Raw genomic sequence first — 19,398 nt, 5'->3', positions numbered from 1 at the left:
CGTCTCCCAGAGCAGACAATGGTCACAGAGACCGTCCCAGAGCCCCAGGGGCCCCGGTGTCTCCATCTAACGACTGGGCCAGCCACCCCCCTCGCTCTCATTAACCAGCCCTGGATCAGACGCGCTGGGAACTTTCAGACCCAGACTCTGGACACACTCTGGGTTCATGTACACAGCCCGCCGCAGCGAGTCTCTGAATGGGGTGGACAGATTCAGGCTTGTGGGGCTCCCTCTTTGGCACTAAAAATAGCCACGTAGACGTTCACGCTCAGGCTGGAGCTCAGGCTCTGAAGCCCAGCGTGGAGCCAGGTCTGCCCCTCACAGCGCAAGCGGGGAGATTGTCTGTGTCCACGTCCCCTTCACCCCATTCCTGGGACTGGAACAGCAGCCCCTGGGTCCCTCCCTTCACCCCCAGAGCAGGGGAGCGAGAGTCCTTGGCCTTCTGGGCAGTGGGGCCTCCCAGCACCGATTCCTGGGTCAGTGAGAAAGTGTCTCCACCTGGAGAGCTCTGTGCACCCGGCAAATACACAGATGTGCCCGTGGATCAGGATCCGGGATGGTAGTCTCTCCAGGAGTGATGGAATCTCCCTAAAAGTAGAGGGGTCTCCGGTGCCTGAACCATGGCCCCGCCCCCCAGTGTGGGTCCTTCTCCTGGAGCTCCTGCCCCCACACCACCCCTTCTCCCCAACCCCCTGCCCTCACACAGCCCCTTCTCCCCAAGCCACGGCCCTCACACTGCCTCTTCTCAAGACCCCACTCCCACACCGCCCCTTCTCCCCAAGACTCCACCCCTGCACCGCCTCTTCCCCCACAACACCCGGCCCCCGTGGTAGCTCCTCTCTGCCCCCTCCCGCCCCCCATCGCTCACCCTTACAGCCGGTAAAAAGTGGGAGACCTAGCCCTCCTATCAGTAAAAGTGATGGGGCCATGGTCTCCTGGCCCCTCTCTTCCAGTGCCATGTATTCCCCCCCCAACCCCGGGAGGAGCGGTGGCCTTGGGGCAGTGTCAGTGAGTTCAGTGCTGGGGGTACAAGTGGGGTTTGCACCCCTCCCACTGGAGCTCTGGGTATCGAGGGTACGAGGGTGTCACAGCGGCCATATGAGCCCCGCACTGTCCTGCCAACGTGGCTCAGCCCTGACACCTGCTGGAGCCTCTCCCTGGGGAGGAACTGTCCCTGCGGCCCCTTCAGGCCTTGGCCTCCCTGCGGAGGTGGCCGGTCAGGCTGCCGTTAACGAGAATTATGACATGAGCTCCTGTTCACTGGGAGCCGGACTCTGAGCCTGGGCTGGGATCGGTGACTGGGGAGTGAAAGGCCCCAGCTCCCTCACTGCCCCCCTGAGCCAGCCCAGCGCCCCCAGCCATTCAGTGCGATAACAGCGATGCTCACACCTGGTGACACCCCCAGTGCCCGCAGCGGGCAGGGCGAGGGCCTGTCCAAGGAGCAATGGGTGCGAGCTGCAGCAAGGGAGACTGAGGCTGGAGATGAGGAAACACGTTCTAAGTCTCAGGGCAGTGAAGCTCTGGACCTGGTCCAAGGGAGGCTGCGGGATCGCCGTCACTGGAGGTTTGTAAGAACAGATTGGACAAACCCCTGCCAGAGATGGTCTAGGCCCTGCCCCAGCACCAGGGGCTGGGCTAGGTGACCTCTCCAGGTCCCTTCCAGCCCTGCAGTGCCATGAGTCTAGGTTACAGCTGTTCCTGGGGTGTGGTGTGTGGCAAGTGGCAGAGTTAACACTGTTAGTAACCATAGCAGCTCAGCGTCCCTGCCAAGGGCCTGGGCTGGCATGTGGCTGCCTGTACCCAGCTCAGCAGGGTGTTACTGGGGCGTGTGGACAGGACCTAGGGTTGATACCTGTCCACAAGGTTGCCAGGCATCTGTCTTCACCACAAACCCCTCATCCCCAGCCCCACCCCAGAGCCCGCACCTCTCCCTCACTCTGAACCCCTCGGCCCCAGCCCGGAGCCCCTTCCTGCAACCCAAACCCCTCATCCCTGGCCCCACCCCAGAGCCTGCACCCCCAGCTGGAGTCCTCACCACCCCTGCACCCAACCCCCTGCCCCAGCCCGGAGCCCTCTCCCACACCCTGAACCCCTCATTTCTGGCCCCACCTGGAGCCCACACCCCCAGCCCAGAGCCCATCCCCCCCCGCACCCCAATCCCCTGCCCCATCCTGGAGCCCTCTCCTCTATCCCAAACCCCTCATCCCTGGCCCCACCCCAGAGTCCGCACCGCCAGCCGGAGCCCTCATCCCCCTCCCACACCCCAAACCCCTGCCCCAGCCCAGTGAAACTGAGTGAGGATGGGGGAGAGTGAGCGACAGAGGGAGGGGGGACGGAGTGAATGAGGGTGGGGCCTCGGAGAGGGGGAAGGGCAGAGCCTCAGGGCAGGGGCGGGGCAGGGGCGTTTGGTTTTGTGAGATTAGAAAGTTGGCAACCTGACCTGTCCAGGTTTTCCCAGGATTGTCCCTTTGTCCACGTCACTCTCCTGGGAAATCTGTGAGTCTGCCCAGGACGTGACAAGTCCCAGGTGTGTCAATGGCTGTAATGGGGGAGCTGCGGGGTGACCGTGCCTACGCAAAGGGAGCTCTGGGTCCAGAGTGCCTGGGAGCTGCAGAGACGGGGCAGCTCGGAGCAGTGAGTGAGATCGGGAGCTCAGGGCCAGCAGGGCCCAGTCACCCCTGTGCAGGTACCAGCTGCGGGGGTCACTGCCGGGGGCAGCGGGGTAGATCTGGCACCATGTCCTGCTTGGTGAGGTTGGTACTTGGGGCAGTCGAGGAGCAGGAGCCTGTGGTGGCTGGTGCCCTCTCCCGGGATTCGGTTGGGGAGACGGTGCCCGGGTGAGGGGACAGGTGATGTCCATGAAGCAGGCAGATTTCCTGTTTTGTTGTACCTCAAAGGTGGCAACCCTAACAGGACCCCCAGTGGTGTTTGTGTAAATGCCCTGGATGCCCCCCTCCCTCCCAGCTCTGTGTGGTAGGATACCCCGGAGTGCATGGACCCTGGGCCAGTGGCTCTGCAATGTGTGTGCATGGCCCCTGGGCTCTCTGATCCCTGCTGGAGCGGCCCCGACTCCCCCAGCAGGCACCAGGGCACACACAGGGTCAGGAACCAGGGCACACACAGGGTCAGGAACCAGGGCACACACAGGGTCAGGCAGGAGGCTGGGAGCAAACGCACACACAGCTCAGCCCCGGCTGTGAGGCAGAAAAGCTGCCACGGGGGCACAATTGGTTGTAACTGGGTCAGGGGAGTGTCACAAGCTGGTTATAAAAACCTGTCTGCCCTGGCAGTGGGGACAGGGCCTTCCTCCCCCCAAATCCAGGGGGACACTGAATAGCTCCTGTCTGGGCATGTTCGGGGAGAAGGAAATTGTGAGGGACAGGGCAGGAGGAGCGGGGGAGGGGTGGGAAAGTGTCAGTGGGGGCGAGGGAGGGGACAGGCTGATGCTGGGAGAGGACACGGGAGGGGCAGATGACAAGAGTAGAGGTTGGAGGGGCAGAGGGGAGGGGCAGGCACAAGGGCACTGTGGGAAAGAGGAGCGGGCACCAGGAGGACAGAGCGGGGTGAAGGGAGGGGCAGGTTCCCAGGGGCTGCAGGGGGTGAGGGGACAGGTGGGCACCAGGGCAGAAGAAGGGGATGGACCCCAGGGGGCACAGGCAAGCAAGGGAAGGGGCAGGCACCAGGGGGAGAGGGATGTGAGGGAATGAGGGGCTCCATTGGAGCAGGGGGAATCAAGGGGAGGGACTGATGCCAGGGGGTGGGGGGGATGAGGAGTGGGGCAGGTTCCAGGACCTTGGTGGGGAGGGAATGGGCAGGCACCAGGGGGACGGAGGGATGCAGGAGCCTGGGAGCAGAGGGTCTGGCTAGGGCAGGGACAGTCAGCAGTGGGTGGAGGAGGGCAAGAGGAGGGGCAGGTACCAGGAGGCTATGGGGGGAGGGTGAGCAGAGGAGCATGTGCCAGGGGAGAAAATGGGATGATGGGAGGGGCAGACACTGGGGCGGGGGCTAAGGGGGAAGGGGAGGGACATGCATCAGGGCCATAGAGTGTGAGTGAGGGGCAGGACTGGTGCCAAGGGAAAGAGAAAGATGAGGGGAGGGGTGGGCACCAGGGGTCCAAAGGGTGGGATACAGAAGGGGCGGCCAGAACTGGGGGATGGGAGGAGGGAAAGGGGCTTGCACCAGGGGACACAAGGTGTGAACAGAGGGGCAGGTGCTAGGGAGGCAGAAGGGGAGTAGAAGGAGGGGCTGGCACCAGGGGAAAAGGAGAGGGTGGGAGAAGGCGCAGGTGACAAGGGGACAAAGAGGGGTGGGGGTAGGACAGGTTTCAGAGGGACATGCAGGGGCAAGCGGTGGGGCAGATCCCAGGGGGCAACAGTGGAGCGAGGGAAAGGGCAATCATAAAGGGGGAGAAGGGCATGAGGGGTGGGTGACAGGAAGACAGAGGTGGGAGGAGGGAAGGGGTCGTCACCAGGATGGATGGGGGGCATGAGCAGAGGGGTAGATACAAGGAATGGAGAGAGGAGAGGGGTGGGCACTGGGGGGCAGAAAGTGGGGTGTGGAGAAGGGCACGCCCTATGGGCAGAGGGGTGTGGAGATGTGGGCATGAGGGGGGAAGAGAGAGGGGGAGAGGAGGGGTGGGACCCAGAGGTTAGGAGAGGGGGAGGGGAGGGGCAGACACCAGGGGGCCCAAAGGCGGGCAAGGGAAGGGGTTTGCACCAGGCAGGCAGAGGGGGCAAAGGAAGTGGCAGGCACCATGGAGGCAGATGGTAGCAATGGTAGAGATGGGCCTCAAAGGGGCAGAGGAGGAGTGAACAGAGGGGCTGGCACCAGGGGACTAGAGGGGGGTGAGGGGTGCAGGTTTTAGGGAGGCAGAGGGTGAGGGAAGGGAAGGGGGAAGAACTAAGCGGAAGGTGGCAGGGGAGGGGGTGCAAGGGAAGGGGCAGGCAACAGGGGGTGGTGGCGAGGGAAGTGGCTTGTACTGAGGGGAGAAGTGGGGGCCAGGGCGGGAGAAGGAAGGGGCAGGAACTGGGGCCAGAGTGGGGGAGAGACAAACGCTGGGGGGTTGGGGAACAGTGGTGGGGCATGGGATGAGAAAGGCACCAGGGGAAATGGGCAGGACGGTGAGGGAAAGTGTGGTCGTCAGTGGGTAGGAGGGCAAAGCAAGGGGTGGGTGCCAGGAGACTAGAGGGGTACGAGGGGAAGGGTGAAAGCCGGGGGGCACAGGAGGGTGAGCAGATGGACAGGCAGCAATGGGACAGTGGGAGGGGCAGGCGCCAGGGGGACAGTGGTGAGGCATGGAATGGGGCAGGCACCAGGGACAACAAGAGGCAAGAGGCAGTATTGGGGGCAGAGGGTGCAAGGGAAGAGCTGGGCGCCAGAGGGGCAGGGGAAGGGGCAGGTGCCGGGGGACAGAAGGGGGTAAAGGAAGGGGGCAGACAAAAAGGAGGGAAGGGGGTGGGGAGGAGTGGGTGCCAGGAGATGGGGGGTGAAAGGAGGGGTGGTCATGAGAAAGGCAGGGGGTGGGGCAAGTCATGGGTGATGGGGGAAGAGGGGTGTGAGGAGAGTGGAGTCAGGGGGCAGAGGGAGTGAGGGGGGTGGGCATCAGGGAGGAAGGGGGCAAGAGGAGGGACAGGTACCAGGGGGGTAGGGTGAGTGAGGGAAGGGGTTGGCACCAGGAGGGTGTAGGGGGGTCAGGGAAAGGGCAGGTACCAGGGGGATTGAGGGGGTTGAGCAGAAAGGCAGACACAGGGAGGGCAGAGGAGGGAGGGATAGGCACCAGGAGGTAGAGAGGGGGGCGATGGGAGGGGTGTGCACGAGGGGCTAGAGGGGGCGAGGAGAGAGGCAGGGCAGGTGGGTAGAGGGAGGTGTTAGGAGAAGGGAATGGAGAGGGGCAGGATCCAGAAGGTGAGAGTGGGGCTACAGGAGGGGTGGGCACAGGGGGACGAGGGAAGGGAAGGGTGCCAGGGGTCAGAGAGGTTGGGGAGAGGGACGGGTAACAGGCGGGGCTGCGGGGGGTGAGAAGGGCAGGAGCCAAGACAGCAGAGGAGGGTGATGGGTGGGGGGGCATGAAAGGGCAGAGGGGGTGAGGGCAGTGACAGGAACCAGAGGGGCAGGGGGGGGCAATGGGAGGGTAAGGAGACATGGCAGGAGAGGGGGAAAGGGGAGAGGTTCATTCCAGGAGGTAGCAGGGGGGTGAAGTGATGGGTGAGCTCCAGGGTGCAAAGGATGTTTCGGGGAGAGGGGCAGGTGACAGGACAGCAGGGGGAGAAGGGAGGGGTGAGTTCCAGGGGGGCAGAGGTGGGTGGAGGGCAGGGGCACATGCCAGGGAGGCAAAGTGGGGGCAGAGTTGCAGGGGAGCAGAAAGGGGGTGAGAAGAAGGGGAGGGGTGAGGATAGAGGCAGGGGCCAGGTGGGCACAGGGGTAAGGGAGGAGCGGGAGCCAGGGGGCACAGGGGCATGAGGAGATTGGCAGGTGCCAGGGGACAGAGGTGGGTGGAGGGCAGGGGCAGATGCCAGGGAGACAAAGGTGGGGAGAGTGGCAGGGTCCCAGGGGAGCAGCAGGAGTTTGGGGTGAGGGTAAGGGGACAGGATAGAGGCAGGGGTCAGGTGGGCACAGGAATTGAGGGAAGGGTAAGGAGGGGCAGGTGCCAAGGGTATAGAGGATGGTGAAGGGGGCAGGCCCCAGGGAATCTCTGTTGATTTGGGGCCGTGTGTGGCTGGTTTGTTGCTAAGAGCAGGTTGGTGCCATCCCTACACACACTGGGGGTGCAGCCCTGACCCACGGGGCGTAGCTGGGACTCTCCATGCTAGGGCACGGGCAGGGTGTCTGGGCTCGCTGGAAGGCGACAGGGTAGTGGGAGATAGGAGTTGAGGGGTGCTGGGGGGAACAGGGGCCATTGCTAATGAGGCTGGGGCAGTGGGGAGGGGAGGGGGCATTTCCCCACTTGCTGCCCACTCCATCTGGGAGAAGCTGCACCAGGGCCAAGGCCCAGTTCACACCAGTGCAGCGCATCTGCACTCGGGGTTTTCAGTGGGGCACCGACATGGCTGAGACACTGCTGTGCCAGGGGCCAGAACCCCTCCCCTCACTGGGGTTATTGATCAGTATTTACAGGGTCACTGGACCAGGGGAGCTGGACTCTGGGCTGCCAGGTGCAGCCCGACCCACTGGCCTGCAGAGTCAGTCTCGCTCCCACACTCTGGCCCAGTGCCCATGGCAGTGTTTAGACACAGGGGGACGTCTTCAGCAGGAGAGATTGTGGGAGCCCCACATCAGACACCCGGAGCCCAGCAGTTCCAGCCCTAACCTGGATTCCCACATTCTAATCCCTGCCCCACATCCCACGGGGGGATGGAACCGGGGGCTCCCCGCTGAGGGCCCAGCCACGGGGCTAAAGGCTGGAAGGGAAGCAGTGCCACCTTTTTCTGTTCATTGAAACTACTGAGCAAACTCGACATGGATTCAGGAATAGTTTCTGTCGACCCAAAATATAATTTTTCAGCAAATAAACTATTTACCCCCAAAATTACACCCAGCTCTATTTCAAACGTGTCCCAGCAACTTAGGAGCCCAAATCCCAGTGACTTGCAGTGAGTGACTATTAACATCCCCAGAACCACACAGGTACGGGCAGGGCAGGCTCAGGACATCAGCTATGAAACACTCCAGAGCTGCTGTTAAATTTGCCCTTGGTAGAAACATTTCCCCACGGGCTCCCATAGCTCTTTTACTGAAGGCTGCGGGGAAAAAGATACGGCCAGTAGTAATTAGTGACACTAACAAGGAGCTAGTCTGAATGAAAGAGACCTTGGAAGAGACTAGCTGCAGATTTATATGAATTCAGGGGACATCTTTACCTGGTAGTCGTGGACTATTTTTCCAGGTATATAGAAAGAGTGTACTTGAAAGACATAACAGACCAGAGTGTTATAGAGCAAGTGAAGTGCACTTTTGGGCATTTCAGGGTTCCAGAAGAACTTGTGACAGAGCATGGACCATAATTCACTGGCGTAGAATTTAATTTATCCAAACTAAATATGATCTTCCTCATGTTACGAGAAGCCCATATTACTCACAAGCGAATGGAGAGGCTGAGAGAGCTGCACGGACAGTGAAGAATATCCTTCAGCAGGAAGATCCATTCTTTGCTCTACTGAGTTATAGATCAACACCAATAGCAGCTACTGGATATAGTGCAGCACAACTCCTGATGGGAAGACAACTCAGAACTACCCTCCCAACTTTGGAAAAGAATCTATCTCCAAAGTTGTCAGACATGGAAAGAGTAGTCAAATTGAATAAAAAGGCAAAAAGAGCTTGCAAACACTTTTACAACAGACATCACTCAGAAAACTACCAGGCCTAGAACCCGGTGACCATGTTTGTGTCAAACTGGATGGAGAAAAATAATGGAATATTCCAGGTGTTGTAAAGAAAAAGAATTCAACACCCAGGTTGTATGTGATCAAGACCAAGAGAGGAGAGTTCAACAGAAACTGTCAACATCTACAATTTCTTCCTCAGAAAGAACAATCAACTGAGCAAACTCTGCAGATGACGGATGCAGAACAAGAAGATGACTCAAGGATTCCAGACTGACCATAGTCAGTCGTTGGAACTAATGGACAGCCAGATGACGAAGCTGTTACCTGCTTGGGTTGTGTAATTAAAAGACCAGCACCATTCAGAGACACCTAACAGACTGATCTGCACTGAACTTCAAAGATAGTGAGATAACGTAAATATTATAAATGGTCGGAATGTAGAACTTAACGGGGGAGATGTAACAGAGCGCTAAACTGTATTCTGCTGTTCAACCACTAGATAGCGCTGGGTGTAAAATACCATATTTAAGCTGACCTCAGACATACTTGGCAGAAAATTCAAGGATTTTGTGATGAACTCTTCTGGTGTGTATCTGGCTGAGAGGGAAGCTCCGTAGCCAGCCCATATCTGCGACAGGACCATCACACCAATGGTGAAAGCCCAGGGTTATTGAGTACCTCTGCTATTGCCAAAGAGTTGTTCTGAACTATGACATGCTGAAGACTATGGGGGATTTGACCCATGACATGAGCTACATAGAAAGTTAGGGAATCAATCTCCTGGTCTCTTCACACTTCGGTGACGACAATTAAATTATGGCCAAGGGCCTTGCAGATTTCCTTGTGACAGCAGGGCAGGAGATACCCCCCACCCCACCCCAGCTGCAGAACATAACCAAGTATCAGCCCTGGTCAAGCCTACCTTTGAATACAGGTTGGCTCTGGGGGTGGGGGGAAATGTATGAAGAGGGCTGGCCCTTTTACTGAAGGCTGCAGGGAAAAAGATACGGCCAGTAGTAATTAGTGACACTAACAAGGAGCTAGTCTGAATGAAAGAGACCTTGGAAGACCAGACTACCTGTGAGAGGCTCCTGTAAGGGAGAATGAGACAACCCAGACCGACCTGGAAGTAATTAAATCCCTAGGTGGCTAGTTGGCAGCTAAATAGCTAATGAGCCTGAAAAAGGGTTACCGGGGCTCAGCTGAAGGAATCCTAGGGTCAGGAAGCTGCCAAGAAGAGAAGCTCCCAGGAGAGCTCACCAGAGCAAGGAGCCTGGAAGGGGTGCTTCCAGAGCAGTGGTCCCCAAACTGTGGGTCGTGCCCCCCTAGAGGGTGTGGAGGAACATTTGGGGGCATGGCAAGGCATGGACCAGCCCCCATGGGTGGCGGGAAAGGAACGCCAACCAGCTTTACTCTGCCCCCACCTCCACTCTGGCCCCACCCTAAGCCCCAGCTGCGGCCCCAGCCTCACCAACCGACTCCTGGCCCTGCTCCAGGCTGTGACCCCAGCTGCAGCTCCAGCCCCAACCGTGGTTCCACCCCCGGCCAAAGCCCCCAGCTCCTGGCCCCAACTGCAGCCCCAGTTTCAGCTCAGGCTGCACCAGCGGCTTCGCTCCCAGCTGAAGACTGTGGCTCCCGGCCCCAACAGCGGGTCCACTTCCAGACACGGCCCCCAGCTCCTAGCCCCAATTGCAGCCCTGTTCCTGGCCCAGCTCCTGACCGCAGCTCCCGGGGTGGGGGCACAAACCAGGTAAGGGAGGGCATGACCAAAAACGTTTGGGAACCACTGCCCTAGACAGAGGAGCTCCTGCCAGAGCTGACAATGACAGCAGCAGCTGGAGAAGGATAGAGCCCTGGAGAGCTGCCACCGGCTGGAGAAAGTGGATGCAGGGAATAAAGGCACAGTCTGAAATGACCCCAGCGCCGGGAAGGAGGGCTGGAGTCATGTGATTCCACAATGGAAACTATTCCAAGCCCAGCTCTGGGAAGGAGGATTAAGGACTCCTGACTTGAGGACAGTGAGGACCTTGAGTGAGAGCTGGAGGCTGGAGCAGAGTGAAGGAAAAGATTTTATTTTGGGGTTTACTTGGACTCAGAGCGGACCCCAGGAGGGGACTTTTCTCTCAGATCTTTTGGACTGTGAGGCATAATTTAAGAAGTGCTGAAGAGGGTAAACTGCGGCAAGATGCTTGCCAAGACACCTTGAAATGACTGAGTGTGGTACGTGAGGGGGCCACCCCACGATGAGTCTACAAAACTAGAACCAATTTAACAGAACAGCTGCCCCTTCCCCATGCAGACAGAGCCTCGCTCTCTTCAGTCTGTCTGGGTGGGCCCCTTACCACAGCATCTGACCCCAACAGAGCCTGCAGCACAGAGTGGAAATCTGGAGCAAACACAGCACAGGGTTTTGGGCCACCCACCTGGCATCCACTGTCCCGGTCCCAGGCTGCTCCCGCTCCCCCACAGCCTCCAGCTCCCCCGACCTCAGGCTGCCTCTGCCCTGTCCTGTTCCCTGGCGGTGACCCAGAGCCCAGTATGGAGCCATCAGGGTCACTACAATACTGTCTACCACACCCAGAAGACAGGCACAGGATGGGCTCAGGGAGTGGCTGTCCCCACAACGGGACCCTTGTACCCCCTCCCCCAGTGTTTGCTGCTGCCCTTGCTGGGCCTTGTCTGCACTCAGACCAGGAGCCCTGTGGGCCTGGCAGCCCCGTGTTCTGTCTCTGCAGTGCCTGGCTCACTCGTGGGCGCTATACCAATAATAACACTCACTGCCCAGCCCCTAAGGGCTGCAGGACAGCGCGGGGCCTTCCCCATTGCACACGGGGACCCTGGGGCGCAGGGAGCCCTGGTTACTCTGCCCCACACATTCACCCAGCGACTCCCCCGAGCTGCCGGACCCGGGTCCCTGGGGTCAGAGCGTGGGCAGTCGAGTGGCACTGACCGGCCGGGGCTGCTGGGGTGGGTGGCAGGAAAGGGTTAATCCCAGCGCGGTGGCGCTTTGCTGCCCGGCCCTGGCTGGTCTCTGCCCTCTGGGGGCAGCACAGGGCGCGTGTCTCTGAGCAGGTCCCTGCCCACTCGCCCGGCCACTCGCCCAGACCCAGAGAACCCAGGTGCCGGGGGAGGAGCAGCCCCAGCAGCGCCGCATTGGCCCTGGCACGGGCTGAGCCTGCGAGCGCAGCACCAGAGGCCGCGGCGGGGGGGGGGGGGGGGGCTCAGCCATTGAGAGCAGCAGGGTCCCCCCCCACCCGCAGGGGAGGGGTCGGCGCTGGGACAACAGGCCGGGCTGGGCCAGGGGCTGGGAGCTCTGGCAGCCAGCGCGGGGCCGGCACCAAGGGCCCTGCTGGAGACCCTGGGCCTGGCCAGCCGGGAGCAGCCAGCGAGTGACTCAGGGCCTGGGGCCCTGCCCAGGACGGGGTTTCCGGGGGGTGACAGGAGGCACGGAGGTGACTGGCTCAGGATCCCCTAGGGAGGATCCCCTAGAAGGAGGCACGGAGGTGACTGGCTCAGGATCCCCACAGGCTCAGGGGCCAGGGCTGTGGAATGGCCCAGAGCCCAGCCGTGTTCAGGGTCCGGTGGGCACAGACTGGGCTGGGCTGGGGGCAGCGAGGGGGCAGGGGAGCAGGGATGTGCTGGCTCCAGCCAGCCACAGAGAGGAAGCTGCTTCCCCCACAGCCTGGGGTTCCTGCTCCCCGGAGCCCTGAGATCCTGGCCCTGCAGCCGGCACCCACTGCGCAGCCTCCATCGCCGGGACAGACACACCCAGCTTGGCCCCTTCGACTGCCCCCTGCTGGGGGTGGGGGGTGGGAAGAGAGGAGGGCGGGGGTAGGATGAAAGGGCCAGTTCAGCAATCACAGACCGAGCTCACTGAACCTTCCCACTCCCCCTCTCCTTGGCCTTAGTTTCTTCTCTGTCCCTCCTCGCGGTCAGGTTTCTGCCTTTGCCCCCGGTCTCCACGCTGGGGATGTGGGGAGGCGTTTGGGTGGGGGCAGCTCACTCTCAGACGTTGTGAGTCACATTCTTTTGAGTGAATCTCACTCACTGAGCAGCAAACCACTGACCCAGCCTCACACTGGGCTGTGCTCAGAACAGACGAGGGGCCCGTAGGATTCAGTTTGTTACCCAGTAACACACGGCCCAGGTCAGACCGCAGCAGCCAGACCGGCCCCTCCTCCAGCTCAGAAAGCTCGGCCAGCCTTGGCTAAAGGGGGCTGGGGCAGTGCTGAGCGGTGGCCACACAACGCAGCCCTCACCTGTCCCAGGACAGAGGCACAGACACATCATCCGTTACCAGTCTGTGCTGCTCCCAGCACAGTGGGCCCAATCCAGGCCTCACAGCACCTAGCTCAGGGACACCCATTAACTCAGCCACGGAGGGGTCAGGATGTCACAGTGATGAGGCCTGGTCAGACACCTGGGCAAGTACCAGCAGGTGGCTGTAAGTAGCAGGTAAACTGCCCAGCACTCAGCGCATCAGCCTCCAGCTCTCACACAGCTCCAAGCCTGTCAGCTGGGTGCAAGCGTGTCCTGGGGTCCCAGGCTCTGTCCAGATCCCAGGCACAATACAGCTGAATGTCCCAGTCGACGCCACTCACCTCCAAATCTCTTCAGCGCTTCCCTCATGTCAAGGGAAATTTTATACACGTTCTTCAGGTCAGTAGAAACAGCTTCTGGTTCCTGGAGTTTCATATTCTTACTCCTATGAAGAAAATGTCCCATTATCACTCAGCAGCTCTGTGCACACATCATCCCAGAACCACCACCAAGAATATAAGAGCAATGAACATAGGAAACGCACCTGCTCAATGTGCTTGTCACATCCTGAAAGGAAAAAGAGAATCAATGTCTTGTATTAACACAATGTGCATAAAACTGAGTGAGTCTCACTCTGGGCATCAAACTTTCTTGTAGAAAATAGATCAACCCTCCCAGGCTTCACTGTTTTGAACACTTGTTTCATACATATAGAGGAGACAGGAATTTAGCTAAAGGGTTCTCCCTTCTAGGGACACAACTGTCGCGGAGTGTGGGGGAGTCCAGGCCCTGCACCCCTCTTCCTGGGATCCACTGAGACTCTCAGCCAGCCAGTAAAACAGAAGGTTTATTGGACAACAGGAACACAGTCCACAACAGAGCTTGTGGGTACAACCAGGACCCCTCAATCACGTCCTTCTGGGGGAGCAGGGAGCTTAGACCCCAGCCCTGGGGTTCCCTGTGTTCCTCTCCCCAGCCTCCCAAACTGCCAACTAAACCCACCCAGCAGGTTCCCTGCTGCAGCCTCTGTTCACATTCCTGGGCAGAGGTGTTACCTCCCCCTCCCCCTCCTGGCTCAGGTGACAGGCTCTCAGGTCTCCCATCCCCAGGGCACATTCCCAGGTCAACACTCCCCCCTCCCTGCTGAGTCACTTCGTCACATCTCTCCCCCCTTCGAGACTGAACTGAGCGGGGTCACTGTGACCAGTGACCTGGGGAAGTTCGGGGCCCCCTCTCCGGGACAGCGCATCCGCTATCAGGTTGGCACTTCCCTTCACGTGGACCACGTCCATGTCGTAATCCTGCAGGAGCAGGCTCCATCTCAGGAGCTTGGCGTTGGCTCCTTTCATCTGGTGCAGCCAGGTCAGGGGAGAGTGGTCGGTGTAGACGGTGAAGTGTCGCCCGAAGAGATAGGGCTCTAGTTTCTTGAGGGCCCACACCATGGCCAGGCACTCCTTCTCGATGGCCGCGTAGTGTTGCTCCCGGGGTAGCAACTTCTTGCTCAGGTACACGATGGGGTGTCTCTCCCCCTTTTCATCCTCCTGCATTAACACCGCCCCCAGTCCCGTGTCGGAGGCGTCGGTGAACACCACAAAGGCCTTGTCAAAGTCCGGGTTCGCCAGAACTGGGCCACTGACCAGAGCCTCCTTCAGCGCCCGGAAAGCCACCTGGCACTGCTCGGTCCAGACCACCTTGTCTGGCTTCCCCTTCTTGCATAGCTCAGTGATGGGGGTGGCTATGGCGCTAAAGTGGGGCACAAATCTTCGGTAGTATCCTGCCATCCCAATAAAGGCTTGGACCTGCTTTTTGGTGTGGGGAGCGGGCCAGTCTCTGATCACCTCCACCTTGGCTGGTTCCGGCTTTAGGCGGCCGCTCCCCACCCGATGGCCCAGGTAAGACACTTCCGCCATCCCCACCTTGCACTTCTCCGCTTTTACAGTCAGCCCAGCCCCCTGGAGTCGGTCCAGCACTTGTCTAACCTGGGACACGTGGTCCTCCCAGGTCTGGCTAAAGACACAGATGTCATCAATATACGCCACGGCAAAACTCTCCATCCCCCTCAGGAGCTGGTCCACCAGGCGCTGGAAGGTGGCCGGCGCTCCCTTGAGGCCGAAAGGCAGGGTCAGGAACTCATAGAGCCCCAGAGGGGTGATAAAGGCCGATTTCAGTCGGGCATCTGCATCCAGCGGCACTTGCCAGTAGCCCTTTGTAAGGTCCATGGTGGTAAGGTACCGAGCTCCTCCCAGTTTGTCTAGGAGCTCGTCCGGCCTGGGCATGGGGTAGGCATCAGATACAGTGATGGCATTGAGCTTCCGATAGTCCACGCAGAACCGGACCGACCCGTCCTTTTTGGGGACCAGCACCACCGGCGAGGCCCAAGGGCTGGCCGATGGCTGGATCACCCCCAAAGCCAGCATGTCCCGGACCTCTCTTTCCAGGTCCTGAGCAGTTTTCCCTGTGACTCGGAAGGGGGAGCATCTTATCGGCGGGTGCGACCCTGTCTGCACCCGGTGGACAGTCAGATTAGTGCGTCCAGGCTGGTTGGAAAACAGCTGTCGGTACGGATGCAGCACCCCCCTGACCTCAGCTTGCTGGGCAGGGGTTAGCTGATCCGAGAGGGGGATTGTTTCCAGGGGGGAACCAGCTCTGGTCCCAGGGAATAGATCTACTAAAGGGTCATCTCCCTGCTCTTCCCACTGTCCACACACGGCCAACACCACATTCCCCCTGGCATAATATGGCTTCATCATATTCACATGGTACACCCGGCGGTGGTGCGCCCGGTTCGACAGCTCCACCACATAGTTTACCTCATTGAGCTGCTTGACGACCTTGAAAGGGCCCTCCCAGGCGGCCTGTAGTTTGTTCTTTCTCACAGGGATGAGAACCATCACCGGATCCCCGGTGGCGTAGGCACGGGCCCTTGCCGTGCGGTCATACCAGACCTTCTGCTTCTTCTGGGCTCTGGCCAGATTCTCCCTGGCCAGGCCCATGAGTTCAGCCAGTCTCTCTCGGAAGATCAGGACATACTCCACCACTGACTCTCCATCGGGAGTGGCCTTCCCCTCCCACTCGTCTCTCATCAGGTCCAGGGGGCCCCTCACCCTCCTTCCATATAACAGTTCGAAAGGCGAAAATCCGGTAGACTCCTGGGGCACCTCCCTGTACGCGAACAGCAGGTGAGGTAAGTACTTGTCCCAATCCTGCGGGTGCTGGTTCATAAAGGTTTTCAGCATCATCTTTAGCGTCCCGTTAAACCTCTCCACCAGCCCGTTGGACTGGGGGTGATAAGCTGAGGCCCAGTCGTGCCGGACCCCACATTTCTCCCACAAGCACCGGAGCAGGGCCGACATGAAGTTGGAGCCTTGGTCTGTCAAGACTTCCTTGGGGAACCCCACTCGGCTGAAAATGGTCAGGAGCGCATCGGCCACGGTGTCTGCTTCAATGGAAGCTAAGGGCACTGCCTCGGGGTAGCGGGTGGCAAAATCTACCACCACCAGAATGTATTTCTTCCCCGACCGGGTCGTCTTGCTGAGAGGCCCCACGATGTCCATGGCCACCTTCTGGAAAGGCTCCTCTATGATGGGCAAAGGTCTCAAAGCCGCTTTCCCCTTGTCCCGGGCCTTCCCCACCCTCTGACAGGGGTCACAGGATCGGCAATACTGCCGGACCGTGGTAAAGACCCCGGGCCAGTAAAAGTTCTGTAGCAACCTCTGCCGGGTGCGCCGGATTCCCTGGTGCCCTGCGAGGGGGATGTCATGGGCCAGGGACAGGAGCTTGCGGCGATACTTCTGGGGGACCACCAGCTGCTTCCTGATCCCACAGGACTCTACTTCCCTTGTGGGAGCCCATTCTCGGTATAGGAACCCCTTCTCCCACAGGAACCTCTCCTGGCAGCCTCTCCTCATGGTCCGTACCACCCTGAGGTCGGCCAGGTCCCTGAGCTTCCGCAAGGAGGGATCTTTCCTCAACTCGGCCTGGAACTCAGCAGCTGGGGAAGGGATGGGGACCGGTTCCCCCTCAGTGGCCAGGTCTGAGGCCTCAGCCTCTCTGAGCCGTGCCCCTCGGCCCTCCCTTCCCACCAGGGTAGGGTCCTGCGCCTCCGGTGCGGTACCCTCCCCGAGGTCAGGGAGCAGTGGCCCTCGCCGGCTCTGGCTACGGGTCACAACCAGGGCGGTCTGGGGCTTGCTTGGCCAGTCCTCTAGGTCTCCCCCCATCAAAACTTCAGTGGGCAAATGGTGGTGTACCCCCACATCCTTGGGGCCCTCCTTGGCCCCCCATTTCAGGTGTACCCTTGCCACGGGCACCTTAAATGGGGTCCCGCCCACCCCTGTCAGGGTCAGGTAGGTGTTGGGCACCACCCGATCTGGGGCCACCACCTCGGGCCGGGCCAGCGTCACCTCCGCGCCCGTATCCCAGTATCCATTGACCTTCCTCCCATCCACCTCCAGGGGAACAAGGCACTCTCTCCGGAGGGACAGCCCCGCGCCCACCCTGTAAACTGAGCGCCCTGAGTCCAGAGCCTCCAGCCCTCTGGTGGAGCTGGCCTGGGGTACTCTTCCCTCCTGAGCAGGTGGTAAACTGGTAGGCCCCCTTTCCTGGGTCGTCTGCCCCTCGTCCAGCTGGGTCCCTACCCAATTAACCCTGGGTAGGTTGGGTCTGCTCAGTTTGTCCCTGAGCCCAGGGCACTGGGACCGTATGTGGCCTCTCTGGCCACAGTGATAGCAGCTCAGGTCACGTTGGTCCCCTCGAGCGGGTCGGAGGGGCCCGACGCCAGGCGTTCCCCTTGGGAGGGGGTTCTCCCTATTTCCCCGCTGGGAGGCCCCCTGGTGACTCTCTCTCTGCATCGGGGGGGGCCTGTTCTTTTGGGACTCCTCCCGGCTACCCCCTGACCGACTGTTCACAAACTCGTCGGCCAGCTGCCCTGCGTGCTGGGGGTTCTCGAGCTTTTTGTCCACCAACCACAGCCTCAGGTCGGAAGGGCACTGTTCATACAGTTGCTCCAGTACAATTAGGTCAAGCAGGTCCTCTTTAGCTCGGGCCCCAGCTGTCCACTTGCGGGCATACCCCTGCATCCGGTTGGCCAGTTGTAGGTAGGTGACCTCAGGCGTTTTACGCTGACTCCGGAACCTTCTCCGGTACATCTCGGGGGTCAGCCCAAACTCACGGAGCAGGGCCTGTTTGAACAGTTCATAGTCCCCTGCCTCCGGCCCTGTCATCCGGCTGTACACCTCCACGGCTTTGGGGTCCAGTAAGGGGGTGAGAAACTGGAGCCTGTCTGCAGGGTCAACCCTGTGCAGCTCACAGGCATTCTCAAAGGCCGTCAGGAAGCTATCTATGTCCTCCCCCTCCTTACGCTGGGCCAGGAAGCACTTATCAAAGTTCCTTGCAGTCTTGGGTCCCCCCTCATTCACCACAGCCGGGGCCCCACTGCTCTTCAGCCTGGCCAGCTCCAGTTCATGCTGTCTTTGTTTCTCCTTCTCCTGACGTTCCCTCTCCTTCTCCTGACGCTCCCTCTCCTTCTCCTGACGCTCCCTCTCCTTCTCCTCCTGCTCATGTTGACGTTGTTTCTCCTTCTCCTCCTGCTCATGTTGACGTTGTTTCTCCTTCTCCTCCTGCTCATGTTGACGTTGTTTCTCCTCATGTTGACGTTGTTTTTCATGATCCTCCAGCTCCCTCATTTTCATCTCCCTCTCCCATTCCAGCCGCCTCCGCTCCAGGGATGGGGAGCTCCGCCGGGAGGATCCCCTGCTGGGTGCTGGGGTCAGGGTGCCCTCGGTATTCGCTGGGCTTCCCCCAACCCCTCCCCCAGGCATAGGTAGGAAGGGTCTCGGGATGTCCTCGGCAGCAGTCTGACCCCTCCCAGCCCGGTCAGGCCCCGGGGCCCACGCTGCGTCTGCCGGGCGGCTCCCCTCAGGGACAGGGATCGGGTCATCCAAGCGATCCCTCTCCTCCAACTGGGCAATCAGTTGTTCCTTGGTGGACCTCCCGATGCGCAGCCCCCTCTGCCTGCACAGCTCCACCAGGTCACTCTTAAGGCGTTTAGCGTACATCTCCCTGCTGGCCACTCGCAGGCCGGGCAGCTTCCCACGGTTTCCAGGAAAAGCCCTTAGTGTGCCAGTCCTTCTTGAGGTCACCACCTCTTTGCCAGGGTCGAGCTGCAGACTCCTCCGCCCCTGGGACCGCTCGCTGCAATCCCCCGGGGGACCCTGTTACTGCAAAAGTCTTTCTCTCTGGTCACACATTCCCAGGGGTTAGCCGCCCCCCGAAACCGTCTCTCTCTGAATCTTCAGCACGCCTGGTCCCCGTCAATTCCCCTTCGTTTTACTGTTCCCCAGTCACTTACTGCAGGAAGCGCCGTTCACGGGGTGCAGTAGATCCCACCGCTGCCACCAGTTGTCGCGGAGTGTGGGGGAGTCCAGGCCCTGCACCCCTCTTCCTGGGATCCACTGAGACTCTCAGCCAGCCAGTAAAACAGAAGGTTTATTGGACAACAGGAACACAGTCCACAACAGAGCTTGTGGGTACAACCAGGACCCCTCAATCACGTCCTTCTGGGGGAGCAGGGAGCTTAGACCCCAGCCCTGGGGTTCCCTGTGTTCCTCTCCCCAGCCTCCCAAACTGCCAACTAAACCCACCCAGCAGGTTCCCTGCTGCAGCCTCTGTTCACATTCCTGGGCAGAGGTGTTACCTCCCCCTCCCCCTCCTGGCTCAGGTGACAGGCTCTCAGGTCTCCCATCCCCAGGGCACATTCCCAGGTCAACACTCCCCCCTCCCTGCTGAGTCACTTCGTCACAACAACCCATCAGTATCT

At 60.1% G+C, this 19,398-nt stretch overlaps 2 protein-coding genes across 4 annotated transcripts in view; both read right to left on the bottom strand.

Annotated features, from left to right (window-relative positions):
- Nucleotides 1-19,398, bottom strand: part of LOC125621599 (butyrophilin subfamily 1 member A1) — a 655,591-nt gene that overhangs the window by 264,594 nt on the left and 371,599 nt on the right. The gene's annotated exons all lie outside the window — the stretch shown is intronic.
- The window catches only part of LOC142069253 (E3 ubiquitin-protein ligase TRIM39-like), a 40,793-nt gene that overhangs the window by 6,089 nt on the left and 15,306 nt on the right, over nt 1-19,398 (bottom strand). The window contains 2 exon segments of the mRNA XM_075119857.1: nt 12,926-13,029; nt 13,129-13,151. Of these exon segments, the coding sequence (XP_074975958.1) occupies nt 12,926-13,029; nt 13,129-13,151 (127 nt within the window).

Source organism: Caretta caretta, chromosome 14, assembly GCF_965140235.1.
Source record: "Caretta caretta isolate rCarCar2 chromosome 14, rCarCar1.hap1, whole genome shotgun sequence".
Taxonomy (NCBI): Eukaryota; Metazoa; Chordata; order Testudines; family Cheloniidae; genus Caretta; species Caretta caretta.
This window is presented reverse-complemented; position numbering and strand designations above follow the sequence as displayed.